General features: G+C 48.0%; 1 protein-coding gene across 2 annotated transcripts; it reads left to right on the top strand.

The window, feature by feature from the left end:
• Positions 1 to 8311: 8311 nt before the first annotated feature.
• Positions 8312 to 14414, top strand: LOC125531138 (transcription factor TGAL6-like). Of its 2 annotated transcripts, none has more exons than XM_048695546.1 (8): positions 8312 to 8536; positions 9273 to 9407; positions 12202 to 12442; positions 12525 to 12593; positions 12798 to 12857; positions 12968 to 13420; positions 13501 to 13719; positions 13809 to 14414. In XM_048695546.1, exons 2-8 carry the CDS (start codon positions 9355 to 9357, stop codon positions 13965 to 13967), a joined length of 1254 nt encoding a protein of 417 aa, XP_048551503.1. In that variant the 5' UTR covers positions 8312 to 8536; positions 9273 to 9354; the 3' UTR covers positions 13968 to 14414. The 2 variants fall into 2 exon arrangements, with proteins under 2 accessions (XP_048551503.1, XP_048551502.1); XM_048695545.1 differs by having other exon boundaries at positions 8318 to 8536; positions 9293 to 9407.
• The last annotated feature ends 1545 nt before the right edge of the window (positions 14415 to 15959 follow it).

The following is a 15959-nucleotide window of genomic DNA, read 5'->3' as shown; positions in this document are numbered from 1 at the left end:
CGTAATACATCATCCCGCAACTAACTCATTAGTCACATTGCCTGCAAGGCTTATAGTGATGTGCATTACCGAGAGGGCCCAGAGATACCTCTCCGATAATCGGAGTGACAAATCCTATTCTTGGTCTATGCCAACTCCACGAACACCATCGGAGACACTTGTAGAACACCTTTATAATCACCCAGTTACGTTGTGACGTTTGGTAGCACACAAAGTGTTCCTCCGGCAATCGGGAGCTGTATAATCTCATAGTCATAGGAACATGTATAAGTCATGAAGAAATCAATAACAGTAAACTAAAACGATCAAGTGCTAAGCTAACGGAATGGGTCAAGTCAATCACATCATTCTTCTAATGATGTGATCCCGTTTATCAAATGACAACTCATGTCTATGGTTAGGAAACATAACCAGCTTTGATCAACGAGCTAGTCAAGTAGAGGCATACTAGTGACACTATGTTTGTCTATGTATCCACACATGTATTATGTTTCCGGTTAATACAATTCTAGCATGAATAATAAACATTTATCATGAAATAAGGAAATAAATAATAACTTTATTATTGCCTCTAGGGCATATTTCCTTCACGATGCTCTAGCATTAATTCAACTAAATGATGATAAACATGTCTTTAAATGGGATAGTCATTGATTTAGGACTTTCACGACTTGCGCGATGTACAAGGCACTAATCACCCTTGGCATATTTGAAAACTCCATACACCTATCCAAGGTTAAGATTTTCCCATGGTACCTCTTTCGAAGAATTGTTGTTAATAAACACAAGTTAGCCAGGAAAACTAGATAGAGAATAAGTTTTGTTCATTTTGCAGATAGGAGAGACCATTCAACATATTTTCGCGATTGTAGTTTTGCTCAAATTAATTGGTTACGTGTTAGATTGCCTTTTAAATTGAATTACCCTACTTATGTTTCTAATATGTTCAAAAAATTGGTTAGAAGGGATCCCGACTGGTGTTAGCGCTTTGTGTTGGCATATTTGTCTCTATCGTAATCATGTTATTTTTTTGATAAAAAGAATACGTCTAACCTTTGGAGGTTATGTTCTTCTCTATAGTCTTGTAATGGTCTTGGTAAATGTTGAAGTAAATGAACCAACACGAGATGATGACAAAGGGCAACAATAAGTTGGATCAAGCTATCACAAGATTTACGTTCTGACTTGGGTGGTGATTTAGCACTAAGCTTTGTAATGCACGGGTTCTTGCTGTGTCTTAATTATGCTCTGTTGGAAAAGGTGACGCCTAGGTGGTGTTTAGGCACACTTACGCACGATGTGATGGTCGCCTTGCATAGGACACAAGCAGAAGTGGGGGGGGGCTAGAAATTGTCCAATCGGGCCAGAAATCATTCCACATCACATTGACAGGCTAAATGGGCTATATTACAATGGCCAGCGGGTACTAATTTAATATTTGTGACAACTGACTGTGAGCATAATGCTGGAACCAGGATAGTTACTCCTCTAATAAATAAATAAACACAATTTGGATAAGTTGCACTCAATGTCGTGCATTTAATTTTGACTAAATTTAATATTCAAGTTTCAGCAAAGTAAGCATCTGCGTATGTACTATGTTCAATTTTTTTAAGCAAAGTCGTGATATTAACTATCCAAGTGAGCCCCGTCAACCCCTTTAAAAACCCTAGATGCCATCACTCTCACAGGCTAGCCCACATGCCCACTCCTTCACTGGAACTTGTGAAGTTATGTCTTCCCGGGTCTAGTCGGGTTTGAGGTTGTCGTCTAGCCCTCTTCATCGCCTTCTTCTTCGAAACGACGATCTGTTTTTCAGATAATAGATTCCGGCAACTTCTGGCTTCGACGACTTCTCGTCCGCTATGTCAACAACATTGACCTGGCTTCAATGTTTTTTAAGAGCTTCATAGGTGGTATCAAGCTTCGCTCACAGCCTGCGGCCGATGACATTGGATCTACAATCTAAGGGTTCCTTCACCCATCAACTCATTACATACATTTCACAAAGAAGTCTGAGTGCCTTGTGCAAAGTAATAACCAGCCATGCAGGTGCTTGTATGCAAACATGCGAGGTTCAATCAACAACTCATGTTGAAGTTTACATGTTTTCATCGAGTTTTTTTTGAACCATGCAGGAGGACTGCATGTATAATATTAAAGAGAGAAAAAGAAGTACAACCAACCAAAAGTCCACAAGAACTACCATACAACACCACCAAAGACCATACAACATCGTCTACAGCGAAACGACCATAACTAATATCACAGTGAGTGTAGAACAAAGCGACCCATACTTGCTTCTGCCCATTGTTTGGCGTTACCAATAACTTGATCCAAGATTTTTAACAGCGGCATGTAAGCATTCTTGAAAACCCTGCCATTCCTCTCCCTCCATATACTCGAGGTGACAAGCATTATCAATGTGTTCAAGGAATTCCTTTTGGTTCCGTGAACTCTAGCCCTTGCAACTTGCCACCAATCTCATAAGGAGAGAGCAGATTGAGGGACGACCTTCGTAATCCCCGGCCCAATGAAGCACATCAAGCTAATAGTTCCCACATTGATACTTCTCGGGGGAAGAAGACATCGTTTGGTTTGGAATTTTAAGAACTTAAAGAAATGAGTAAGAAAAAATATAGCATGTGGAATTGAGTAAAAAAATCGGGCTAGAAATTGTCCAATCGGGCCAGAAATCATTCCACATCACATTGACAGGCTAAATGGGCTATATTACAATGGCCAGCGGGTACTAATTTAATATTTGTGACAACTGACTGTGAGCATAATGCTGGAACCAGGATAGTTACTCCTCTAATAAATAAATAAACACAATTTGGATAAGTTGCACTCAATGCCGTGCATTTAATTTTGACTAAATTTAATATTCAAGTTTCAGCAAAGTAAGCATCTGCGTATGTAGTATGTTCAATTTTTTTTAGCAAAGTCGTGATATTAACTATCCAAGTGAGCCCCCTCAACCCTCTTTGAAAACCCTAGATGCCATCACTCTCACAGGCTAGGCCACAGGTCCACTCCTTCACTGGAACTTGTGAAGTTATGTCTTCCCGGGTCTAGTCGGGTTTGAGGTTGTCGTCTAGCCCTCTTCATCGCCTTCTTCTTCGAAACGACGATCTGTTTTTCAGATAATAGATTCCGGCAACTTCTGGCTTCGACGACTTCTCGTCCGCTATGTCAACAACATTGACCTGGCTTCAATGTTTTTTAAGAGCTTCATAGGTGGTATCAAGCTTCGCTCACAGCCTGCGGCCGATGACATTGGATCTACAATCTAAGGGTTCCTTCACCCATCAACTCATTACATACATTTCACAAAGAAGCCTGAGTGCCTTGTGCAAAGTAATAACCAGCCATGCAGGTGCTTGTATGCAAACATGCGAGGTTCAATCAATAACTCATGTTGAAGTTTACATGTTTCCATCGAGTTTTTTTTTGAACCATGCAGGAGGACTGCATGTATAATATTAAAGAGAGAAAAAGAAGTACAACCAACCAAAAGTCCACAAGAACTACCATACAACACCACCAAAGACCATACAACATCGTCTACAGCGAAACGACCATAACTAATATCACAGTGAGTGTAGAACAAAGCGACCCATACTTGCTTCTGCCCATTGTTTGGCGTTACCAATAACTTGATCCAAGATTTTTAACAGCGGCATGTAAGCATTCTTGAAAACCCTGCCATTCCTCTCCCTCCATATACTCGAGGTGACAAGCATTATCAATGTGTTCAAGGAATTCCTTTTGGTTCCGTGAACTCTAGCCCTTGCAACTTGCCACCAATCTCATAAGGAGAGAGCAGATTGAGGGACGACCTTCGTAATCCCCGGCCCAATGAAGCACATCAAGCTAATAGTTCCCACATTGATACTTCTCGGGGGAAGAAGACATCGTTTGGTTTGGAATTTTAAAAACTTAAAGAAATGAGTAAGAAAAAATATAGCATGTGGAATTGAGTAAAAAAATCGGGCTAGAAATTGTCCAATCGGGCCAGAAATCATTCCACATCACATTGACAGGCTAAATGGGCTATATTACAATGGCCAGCAGGTACTAATTTAATATTTGTGACAACTGATTGTGCGCATAATGCAGGAACCAGGATAGTTACTCCTCTAATAAATAAATAAACACAATTTGGATAAGTTGCACTCAATGCCGTGCATTTAATTTTGACTAAATTTAATATTCAAGTTTCAGCAAAGTAAGCATCTGCGTATGTAGTATGTTCAATTTTTTTTAGCAAAGTCGTGATATTAACTATCCAAGTGAGCCCCCTCAACCCTCTTTGAAAACCCTAGATGCCATCACTCTCACAGGCTAGGCCACAGGTCCACTCCTTCACTGGAACTTGTGAAGTTATGTCTTCCCGGGTCTAGTCGGGTTTGAGGTTGTCGTCTAGCCCTCTTCATCGCCTTGTTCTTCGAAACGACGATTTGTTTTTCAGATAATAGATTCCGGCAACTTCTGGCTTCGACGACTTCTCGTCCGCTATGTCAACAACATTGACCTGGCTTCAATGTTTTTTAAGAGCTTCATAGGTGGTATCAAGCTTCGCTCACAGCCTGCGGCCGATGACATTGGATCTACAATCTAAGGGTTCCTTCACCCATCAACTCATTACATACATTTCACAAAGAAGTCTGAGTGCCTTATGCAAAGTAATAACCAGCCATGCAGGTGCTTGTATGCAAACATGCGAGGTTCAATCAACAACTCATGTTGAAGTTTACATGTTTCCATCGAGTTTTTTTTGAACCATGCAGGAGGACTGCATGTATAATATTAAAGAGAGAAAAAGAAGTACAACCAACCAAAAGTCCACAAGAACTACCATACAACACCACCCAAGACCATACAACATCGTCTACAGCAAAACGACCATAACTAATATCACAGTGAGTGTAGAACAAAGCGACCCATACTTGCTTCTTCCCATTGTTTGGCGTTACCAATAACTTGATCCAAGATTTTTAACAGCGGCGTGTAAGCATTCTTGAAAACCCTGCCATTCCTCTCCCTCCATATACTTGAGGTGACAAGCATTATCAATGTGTTCAAGGAATTCCTTTTGGTTCCGTGAACTCTAGCCCTTGCAACTTGCCACCAATCTCATAAGGAGAGAGCAGATTGAGGGACGACCTTTGTAATCCCGGCCCAATGAAGCACATCAAGCTAATAGTTCCCACATTGATACTTCTCGGGGGAAGAAGACATCGTTTGGTTTGGAATTTTAAAAACTTAAAGAAATGAGTAAGAAAAAAATATAGCATGTGGAATTGAGTAAAAAAAATACAACAAAATATTTCCTTTTCAACAATGAGTAACAAAAAATAAGTGCTGACAGGTGCTTTCTTTTTCCTCCCCTAACTCTAGGTGGCTAGAGTAAACTCTGCCCTCCATGCTTCACCCGCGAGCCTGTGGATTCGCCTCCCCTCTGCCTGCCGCTCCGGTGGCCGGTGGCGGGGCGGGAATTCCGATGCCTCTGTTGTGGTTAGTAATTTAAGTCAAGTATTTTTAGTCCCCACAAATGCGGAGCTCGAGCAGATGGCGACGCTTCTTCTTCGAGTTTGTCTTCCGAGCTCCAATCCTCCTCGAGTTCGTTCATCTGGACGTAGTTGTTGGAGCTCTGGCGTAGATTCTTGTCATATCCTTGGGACGGTGCTGTTAGGATTTCTCGTGACGTGATGAGATTTGGTGGCAGGTGCTTCAGCTCTACCCAAGAGTTCAATGGTGACGACTACGGCTCCATGGCGCTGGTCCATAGTGGCACGTGCACGAAGACTTTCCGTCTGTCATCGACAAGGTCTAAGCCGGCTCCGGTAGGACATCGGCGCGTTCTAACAGCAATAGTGGTCATTCGGTGGTCTCTAAATCTCGTTGTATTTTTTATTATGTTTGAGATGCTTTATATTTCTGGTGAACTTTTACAATAGATATGTTTTTATTTTTGAAAAAAAAACTAGAACGAGTAAGTAAACCTTTTTTTATTGCAAAGAAAAAGCTAAACCTTTTTTTATTCCAAAGAAAAAGTTAAGCCTTTTTTTTAACTGAAAAAAAAATGGGTAACTGAACCCTCGTTCAGAAAAAACTCTGGCATCTTCACCCTGCCGGCCGCCACCGCCGTCGTCGCTGGCTGCCGAGGGAACCCAACCCCAAGACTGCCAACTCTCCACCACCCAGGCAAGTAATTCCCTCTCCCGATCAATCTACAGTTTCACCCGCACCCCCACACCGAGCGTCCCAAATCAATCTGACGACGGCAGGGTATAAATCTCCCCCTGAATCGTACTACACAAACATGATGAACATCGAAAAGGGCAGGACGGGCAAAAGGGCAAGAACGACGACGACGGGAAAGAAGGGCCGGCCGGTCGAAGCCCCAAAGCAATGGTCCGGCGATCAATGGCATTGCTCTCGTCCGAAAAACAAAACGGAGAAATGCAGCGGGACAGCGACGCCCACGAACACCAACGGCTGCCATCAGCGAGGGGCCCCCGTCTTAAGGTAATGTTTCCCTTCTTGTTAATTGGTTTTGGATGCACCGCAACGGAGACCGCATCATCGTCACCGTCAGCTTAGCTTAGCTTAATCACACCGCCACTAACGAATTCGATTGATTAATCGATGGATCGATCCGCCATTTCTGCTGCTGCTGCTGCGTACGCTAGTGCTTTTATCTTATCTTCTTCTTCCTTTAGGTTGGCCGTCGAAAGGTTCCCCGTCTTTTGGCGCCTTTATGGCAAAGCGGGAATTCTTCGTCGTCACGCACCACCCTTACGCCATTCACAAAAGAGGTGGTGAGTAGGTGCATGCACGCCCCCACCACGCACATAAAATCTATCATCTGTGTGCGCGTGTGCAGTGTGCACACACATATATTCCTTCCCCGATCGTCTCTGTTTCTCAATCAGGAGTTTTTTTAGAGTCACCGGTGTATTCCCTTCTTGCTTTCGGGCAAAGATGATGATACGTGGACGCAATGATTGCCCGGCAACGGGGCGACTTCGAATGGGTCTGCGAAAACCGGGCAAAATTTCGAACAAATTTCTGAAAAGGTTTACATGTGATTGCACTCTGACTGAATTTTACGGTGCCGCTTTGCTTTGTGTTGATGTGATAGGCATGGCTACCGCTCAATTATGCAGGGAATCAAGAGCTTCAAGATATCCGAAGGCCGGTTAAGTGATTAGCATGATGTGTCCTTCCCGATGGAGAACGGAACCGTCGAGATGACACGGGTGATCAAAGAAACGTGTCGATGCACCGGCAAATAATTAAGCAGCTATGGCTAGGAGAAATGACGACAGGTAGCAGAGGAGGCAGGTTTCTTATTTTAGGAGGCTTAGAGGTTTGGTGATCAGGAGGGGATACCCCAGAAATGGCAAGTTCCACCATGTACACAATTAGGTGAATCTCTAGTGATGATGTCCCTCAATTGCATCATGGAATCTAACATGACCCCCATTATAGGGCCATCACTCATCACTCATCACAAGATGTGTGTATTACTTAAATCCTGCTTGCCTTAATCAGACCCCACCACACCACATCCAAAATCCCACCCTAACACATTGAGTTACTGGTTCAAGTTCAGTTTAGTGGTTAACAACTTGACATGACCCCAGTGCTGCAAGCCTGTAAGTAGCACTGTCTGGATACCTGTGGGCTGTGGGTAAAACAACCTATCACAAGTTTAGGGGGTATAGCCAGTGGGGGTCTCTTCTGCGCTGTTATTACCACTTTGTGAGTGAAATGTTACCATGTCTGATGAGCCTTGTGGCAAGGAACTTTCTGCCTAATCAGTAGTGAACTAGTGACAATGAATCTGGCGTATCACTTAACCGTCTTTGCTCGGTGGTTTTCTAGTATAATGTTCTAGGAAGCTTCTTGATGCCATGCCTTTCCCTGGCAGTTCCAATCACCTGCGCAACCTGAAATTATTGAGCCGCCAATGTGTCGATCCGTCCGAGCAACCAAGTGTGTATATATGTGTGTGCCTGAAACAAAAACACAGGCTTAAAAAAGCTCTCAAGCTTCTTTTTACACCTGAAAGTTACCATCTTTCCCCTCCGTCAGAATCATGAGCACACTTTCTCCTCCCTAGGCTGGCTGGTTAGGTGATCGATGATGTGTGCGCTGAAGTAATCTAAGAGTCCCAGTGTGCAAGCAACTCTGCACATAGCCAACTAGTTTACGGAAAGAATAATTAGTGCATCCTTAAGCATGAGAGGGGAGGCCCAGGTGATAATATTAGATACTCAAGGGCTCTTTATACTTTGGCTCCCCCTTTCCAACAGAAGGCAGCCGGCTCGGCTCTTTGCTTCTTTATATAACGCCGCATCACTCCATCTGCCCAACTTGGTGCCCTCTCAAGCTCGGCCAGACCACATCTGTGGAGGAGTCTCCCTCTTGTGCTTCGAAGCTCGCCGATCGAGTTTTTCGCTGTGGAGCTGTGGGTTTGAAGGAAACCATCCTCCTTTGTCGTCGACTAGAAGACCGCAGCCGGGTACTGAATTTCTCAGCCTTCTTTGTCTGTTGACTTTGTTTGCTTGTTTGCTCCTTGAGTATGCTTCTGATATAGTCAAGATCAAGCTCAGTCCTACCTCTTGGCTGCTATTACTGTGGGCTATGATTAATGATAAGTGAGGTCTTCTTATCCAAAAATGATAAGTAAGGTCTCTGTCGGAGTTACCATCTTAGTGGCAAGAAAAAACATCATAGTACAGCCTGCAAATACATGGCTTGTGTATCTATTTTAGTTCTTGCTGTAGTGGAAGAAAGACATGAAAGTTCTTGGTGCCCAGACAGATTTCATCTTCTCATCAACAGCCGTACCATCTAAGTCATGCTTAATAATTATTTAAAGCTCTGTTAGTCTTGTCTAATTTGTTGTTTGTTTTGCTTACCCTGAATGGGACTGCAAATTGCTAGTACAATGGTACAGAAGTAACCATATTCGCTTCTCCAATAACTCTGGAATAGCTCTCCTAAACCATACGTTGGTGGGAATATTTACATAGCCGGAATAAAGTGGCTCGAACAATTGCTCAAATTTCTATATGTTATCTCCCAAAGGAATGTATCCTCGTTGGCGTATTTTTCTATGACCATATCTTCCTCCATGTTCCTGCAGCACTAGACAACCTTAGAGACCGCATAATAACTTTGAGTACTCGTGAATCACACAACTCGTATTCCTTTTCCCCTTTCTGGTAAATGAATTCTTGTTCGCCATCTGACAGATATGAGGTGATCAATTCAGGTGTATCATCTAGCTAAAAGGGAGATCAAACCAGGTAGCATGATATAAGGATTGAGGACACAATGGAGCTCTACCCTGGGTACCTGGAAGACCACTTCAACATCCACAAGCTTAGGTGCGTATCTATTTCTCTTGATCCGTTCCTCTTAATTCTCCTACACAGTTTTTCCATCTGATTCTCCTCTGTGAATTCATGAATAGTATAGTCACAGCTGTTGCATTAATAGTCTGTCTGAACTCTGTAATAGAAAAACAAGGTGGCAGGCAGAGAGGAGACTTAGCAACTAGCATCGCTTAATAATTAATTAACGCGCACTTGCACGGCAATTTGCATTAGATTTGATACTTGTTGATGGTGATGCAAACTGATTGATGGTCTCCGGTGGGAGCTGGCAAGTGGGCTAGTGCATCCCTCCAAAGTGAGATCATGTCAGTTTAATAATAGCATTAACAAAGCAAAGCAAAGCAAAATCCTAGACTAAGCACCATCGAAAGGAGAAAAGAAGGAATCGCCACGTTAGGATCGAAATGGTGCATCAAGCTAGGGAGATAACTTGTGCCAATTCTTCTCTGAAAGTATAATACTACAGGGGAGGGAGATGCCCTGCTTTGTTCCTCCCCCTAACAGCCGTAGAAACCCCCTGCCGGAAAAAGGTTTTCCTGCTCCCAATTTGCACTTTGCACCCCATGCCACGGTAGCCGTTTTCCGCACAGGGGGCGCGTCAAGGATCGGCGCGAGTCCTGTTAGAGCCATGAGTTTGGCATCAGGGAAAGCAGCGAGCAGTGGTTCAGTGAGTGAGTGTGTTAGCAAAGCAAAGCATGCACTGCCAGGTGTTAACCACCATGGTTGTGAGGAGCCCTGAAAAAGAAAAGGGAAGAAGAAGAAAGAATCACCATGTGTTGCTTAGGATCGAAATGGCACATCGAACTAGCTAGAGGGAGATACCCTTGTGCCGATTCTCCGAAGGCATGAGGGGGAGGCGAGATGCTCCCTTCTGCTTTGTCCCTCCGCCTAATAGCGACCGTAGAAACGCAGGCTAGCATGCCGGACAGAGTTTTTGTCAACAGGTCACGTCGTCGGCCGGTGATTGGTGCTGGCCTGAATCTGCGCTTAAGGCCACAGTAGGTTAGTCTGAAACTCTGAATTCGTGCTTTTTCCTCAAGAGTGATCGGTCGGTGTTGTCTTGTGAGGAGTGATAGCCATGCGTTTGGCATCGGGTCTCTCTGGCCTGGTGGAGATGCTCATAGAGAGTTGACTCGGCGCGGGCAGATGACACGGCACGACACGACGAGGCCGGCCATGGTAGTGTCGCTGAATTTTTTGTGAAAATGGTGCGGGGTGCACTGGGAGAAGATGAGGAGAAAGGGGGCGCGCTCTGCGTCATGGCCAACCAAGAAGATGAGGAGAAAGGGGGCGCGCTCTGCGCGTCCCCCACCCACCCCAGCCACAGCCAGGAGATGTCAAGGCGGAGGTGATCGATGCCACTCCGGCTGCGGCACTGCTCCTCGCTCTGAGCCCTAAAGCAGTGAGCAGTGAGCCGGTGTGTGAGTGCGTCGCCATTGGATCAGCACCAACTCACTGACTGACCACCCAATCAGCAATCTTCCCTTGGTCTGTCTTCCCGGGACACGTGTTGAGCTTTTAGCATCATATGCCGCAGGGAACCTAGGCTGCAAGTGAGCACGGCGGAGCCGGGCCGGTGAACCTGGACGCAAGATCGGCCGGGTGTCGTTGGTGCGCGGTGGCCGGTGGGGTTCGCCGGCCGGCCGGGCATGGAGATAGATAGAGACCCTTGCGTCGTGTGCTGGAGTGGCTGATAGGCGGACGGACAGGCCTAACTCGAGCCTCGGCTTTTGCCGCGAAAGCCAGGGGGTGGGGGAGGGCCCCGCTCCCGCTCCGGCGCCAATTATTGGAGCACCATTGTTGATTGATTCCTCTTCCTCTCTCTTTCTTTCTCTTCTTTCTCCCGTGTGCGCTGGCCCGCCCGGTAGTAGTAGCAACAGCAGTGAAAAATCCTCCACTACTCGTGGAGCTCCTGCATGCCAAGTAGTGGTAGACATCCCTCCACCGTGCATGCCTCGCCGCGGTGGTCGCCGATGAATCATGGCGGCCTTGACGCTACATGGGCTCGGATTTGACGTGATAACACGGGCACGCACGGTTAAGCTTCGGCCTTTAGCGTCGGAAGGTATGGTGGTGCCATCGCTGTGTTCATTCTACTACATACTACGGAAGCATTATGGGAGACGTGACGTCAACGGTGATGAACGGACCGGACCGGTCGCCGTCGGCGTCGCCGCTCTGGGCACGTAAGTGAAGTAAACCCTCGGCAAGTGGCGACGTTTCATTTGTCCCGGGGCGCGAAGGGAAGAGGCCAAGGCCACCTCACGGCCGCCTTTGCAAGCGCCAAAGGCCAGGACACAGCCAAAAGGGTCGGGTCGGCCGCGGGGCGCGCCCACTCCCCGCCCGTCGCGCTGGCTCTCCTCCTGTCCACGCCACGCTACGCGCCCCCGGATTCCGCCTCCAGATTCCATCCAGGCTCAAACCTCCACCACTCCAGCCCGCCGGTGACCAGCGGCCACTCCTCGGCCCGGATTCCCTCGTGCGCGCGTTCCATCGCCTACCTCCACCGACAGATCCGAGCATCGTCGTCGGGTCACCGGCCCAGCAGCATATATCATCTGTTGCGTACGCTGTCAGCTCGGTCGCACCGCCGGCGCTGCGCTAGCTCTGTGGCGCTCGGCTCAGCTCACGCCGGGAGCATATCTATCTGGCGCTCTGCGCCTGCCACCTACCGGCCTAGCCCCTAGTTGTAGCTTAGTGCTGCTGTACCTAGTACCCACGCAAGTCCATCCCCAGTTCCCCTGCTTGCAACTCCTGTGTGCTGATTCTTATCCTGGTTCTTCAGCGGCACCGGCGGCGCGTCCCCGCCGGAGTACATGTCGTCGGCGGCGGCGGCGCAGTACGCGCCGGCGCCCCTCCGGATGGCCATGTACGAGCGCGCCCCGCCGCCGCAGCAGCACCAGCAGCCCCAGCTGCAGCCGGCGCTGGGCATGTGGAGCAGCGAGCCCTACAAGGTGGACAGCGGCGGCCAGGCCACCAGCGGGTCCAGCATCATGGAGCCCGACGCCAAGTTCGACCACGCAGGGGTACGCGACAGATTCATGCTCGCTGGCTCCTCCTCAGCTGGTTCACGCTTTCTCTCTACTCATTTTGGTGTGGTCTCTGCAGCTGGATGAGGATCCACACATGGACGAACTGGAGACGGCCGATCAGGGAGCGAGCAAGCCCAAGGAAAAGGTAACCATCAATCGCTCCATCACATCTTAAGCTGCATGCTACTGTATAGTTAGTCTTCCTTAAATGTGCTGGGCAAAGGAGATTACTGTTCTCCAAAGTACAATTAGCTTCAGTTGTCCATTTCCCAGGCTAATCTGATTGATTCTTGCAAGAGGGAAATGACACTGTTGCACATATAAATTAATAAGAGATGATTTTGCTCAGGTCATGAGAAGACTTGCACAGAACAGAGAGGCTGCCCGGAAAAGTCGCCTCAGAAAAAAGGTACAGTACCTATAAGCATTCTGATTATCTTGAACATCGGAAGCCATGGCATGATTCACACCAGCGACTGACTGACGCCATTGTTGTGCTCCTTCCTTCCTTCGCCACAGGCATACATCCAGCAGCTGGAGTCGAGCCGGATAAAGCTGGCGCAGCTGGAGCAGGAGCTGCAGCGCACCAGGCAGCAGCAAGGCATGTACGGGGGTAACCCGGGAACGAGCCTGCATCGCGGGGGCTCGGCCGGTCACCTCGGATTCGCGGCCGCGGGGCAGATGATGGACCCCGGCGTAGCGGCGTTCGAGATCGCGTACGGCCACTGGGTGGACGATCAGAAGCGGAACACGGAGGAGCTGCGGAGCGCGCTGCAGCCGGGGCAGGGCACGTCGGAGCTGGAGCTGGAGGTGATGGTGCAGACCGGGCTCGCCAACTACGACAACCTCTTCCGGATCAAGGGCGCCGCCGCGCAGGCCGACGTCTTCTGCGTCATGTCGGGGCTCTGGAGGTCCCCCGCCGAGCGCTTCTTCCTCTGGATCGGCGGCTTCCGGCCCTCCGAGGTCCTCAAGGTACGTTGTTATCGTCGGAAAGATGATCACCGTTGTTATCGTCGTCGTCGGGGGTTGACCGGTGTGTGGCTGGCACGCAGATCTTGAGCCCGCAGCTGCAGCCGATGTCGGAGCCGCAGTCGGTGGCGGTGTACGCGCTGCAGCTGACGTCGGCGCAGGCGGAGGACGCGCTGTCGCAGGGCATGCAGAAGCTGCAGCAGACGCTGGCCGAGTCCCTCACGGACCCCTTCGCCGCTCCCGACGCCTACATGGTCGGCGCCGTCGAGAAGCTCAAGGGCCTCGTCGGCTTCGTGCAGCAGGTACCTAAATCGGCGCCGCCGCCGGCGACCCATCCATGATCTGAAACTCTGAAGATTAACTTATGGCATTGTCGTCGTGGGTGTTGCAGGCGGACCATCTCCGGCAGGAGACGCTGCAGAACATGCACAGGATCCTGACGACGCGGCAGGCGGCCAAGGGCCTGCTCGTGCTGGGGGACTACTTCCAGCGCCTCCGCGCGCTCAGCACGCTCTGGGCGGCCCGCCCGCGCGAGTCCGCCATAAGCTAAGCTGTGCTCGATCACGTAGCAATGGCGGAAGCAGAGAGAGATTGATGATGGCGCAGAAGAAGTTAGTACGTACGTACGTAGTAATCCATCCATCTGCTGGCCAGCGGAGGACGAAGAGATCCATCTCGCTGGGTTGAAGGGAGGAAGAGGTAGGCATTCAGAGCCGCGCCGTAGGTACGTGCGTGCTTGCTTGTTTTCCAGACGATGACGGGGTAATTAAGGTCGATCAGGTGGCCGGATCAAGGGATCGAGGATGTGTAAATACATGTTTTGGTGTGATGATGATGATGATGATGATGGTGTAGCGATGAAATTGCTATAAGAAAACAAGGAGGAATTGTAGCGCTTGTGATCCGGTATATATCATGTGTAATTGTTTGCGATTAGTGTTGATCGTATTGTATATGGAGGAAATGTTTTGCTAAAGCACATTCAGATTTGCTCCAAGTATTGCGCATCTGAATCCATGTACCACCTCGCATAGCTTGTGTTACTTGAAGGTCCATTCAAGTCTATTATCAAATTGCAATGACCTCTCTCCTCTGGGCCGGATCCAATAAGGGCATTTCTAACCGATCCCCAATAACTGATTAGAGGCGTGGGTTTTTACTCCTTTAACCGGCACCTAGCCAATCCCCAATCGGCGCTAGTGGAGCATAAATTATCCTTAGCCACGCCCCGCCTCCCTTACTCCACCACTCGGTGGCTGAGTAAAAAGTCCACTCTCCTCCTCTGCCTCATGCGCTCCACTCCCGCGCCACATCTTCGCCGGTGTCGCCCCTCCCACTACCCTCCGCTGTGGTCCTTGACCAACCAGATTGGTGCCCTCTCGCCCTGTCGACGGCACACAACCGGTAGATCTGTGGCTTTCACGTCCGCCGCTGGATTTGGCGCATCCGGCCGCCGGCGACTGCACCTTGCCATGGATTGGCCGGGTACCGGACTGCACAGCCTCGGCAACGCCTCCGCGCCACATGCAGGTATTGATTCCGCCTCTGGCCACCCCGATCTCTCCCGTCGGCGGTTCGCCGGCAAAGACATGCCCAACCGTCACCTGGGCTCGGCGCTGGCCCAACAGCTCGTCGGCTCACCGTTGTCGTTCATAAAGTGCGACGATTGCCCGCGGCAGGTGGTGCGCCGAGTTTCAACCACGCCGGAATATCCCAGATGGGTGTTCTTCAAGTGCAAAAAAGATCATGTATGTGTTTCTTTTCATTAGGTTGTTCACCAAATTCGACGCATTTCGGTAGCTCATTGTTGCTCTAATTTGTGTGTAGGATGAATGCAAGTTTTGGTATTGAGAAGAAGATTACATCGATCTATTGATAGCAGGAAAATTGATAGATGCTCGTGCACTCATTGCTGGAATAAAGACTAGAGATGAGACCAGATGCGAAGCAACATCTACTTCTTTGGAATCGAGGAAGAAAGAAGTGTGGAAGCTCGCGAAGCTACAGATCAACAATAAAGACATAGAAAAGATATTAATCCAACTAGTAGGAGCAGTTATGAAAGTTTGATATCTTTTAAAATGTCTAATTATGGTTCTTGTTTTCTTTGTATCAAAATGTCGTTGTATGAAATAAAGAACCAAAGGAATGTGTTTCGGTGGCCGAAAATGAAATTTGTTTTACTCCTTTATATATAGGAGGTCAGTTAGGTCCGGTTTACTCCATTGGATACTCCACTATCTTTAGGGGATCGGTTAGAAATGCCCTTAAGTGTTAGGAGCAAAATGTAAGTGGGACTTTGTATGTCGACAGACGGCTATGGGTGGTCTTGACATCCTGGACATGGAGTTGATAAATATAATCTACACAGTAAAAAAGAAGCATCTTTCAAGGAACCATGAAATCCCTGCTCTAGGTCTGGATATAATTCATTTCCACCTTGAGATGGGCTCCATGCATGTGCATTTGGTTAAGCATCGTTAGTCACCTGCACATAATATTTAAATTCAAGGAGAGGTGAACTTTCGAGACTAGAATGCAG

This window comes from Triticum urartu, unplaced genomic scaffold (assembly GCF_003073215.2).
Source record: "Triticum urartu cultivar G1812 unplaced genomic scaffold, Tu2.1 TuUngrouped_contig_6834, whole genome shotgun sequence".
NCBI lineage: Eukaryota > Viridiplantae > Streptophyta > Magnoliopsida > Poales > Poaceae > Triticum > Triticum urartu.
The sequence above is the reverse complement of the archived record's forward strand: the minus strand, read 5'-3'. Positions and strand labels throughout refer to the sequence as shown.

What these genes read in the sequence shown, in the direction of transcription:
- LOC125531138 (XM_048695546.1), top strand. Translation starts at nt 9,355, where the DNA reads ATGGAGCTCTACCCTGGGTACCTGGAAGACCACTTCAACATCCACAAG. An exon ending in CGAGCAAGCCCAAGGAAAAG is followed by an intron (nt 12,594 to 12,797) that starts GTAACCATCAAT and finishes GATTTTGCTCAG; the next exon opens with GTCATGAGAAGACTTGCACA. An exon ending in AAAGTCGCCTCAGAAAAAAG is followed by an intron (nt 12,858 to 12,967) that starts GTACAGTACCTA and finishes CCTTCGCCACAG; the next exon opens with GCATACATCCAGCAGCTGGA.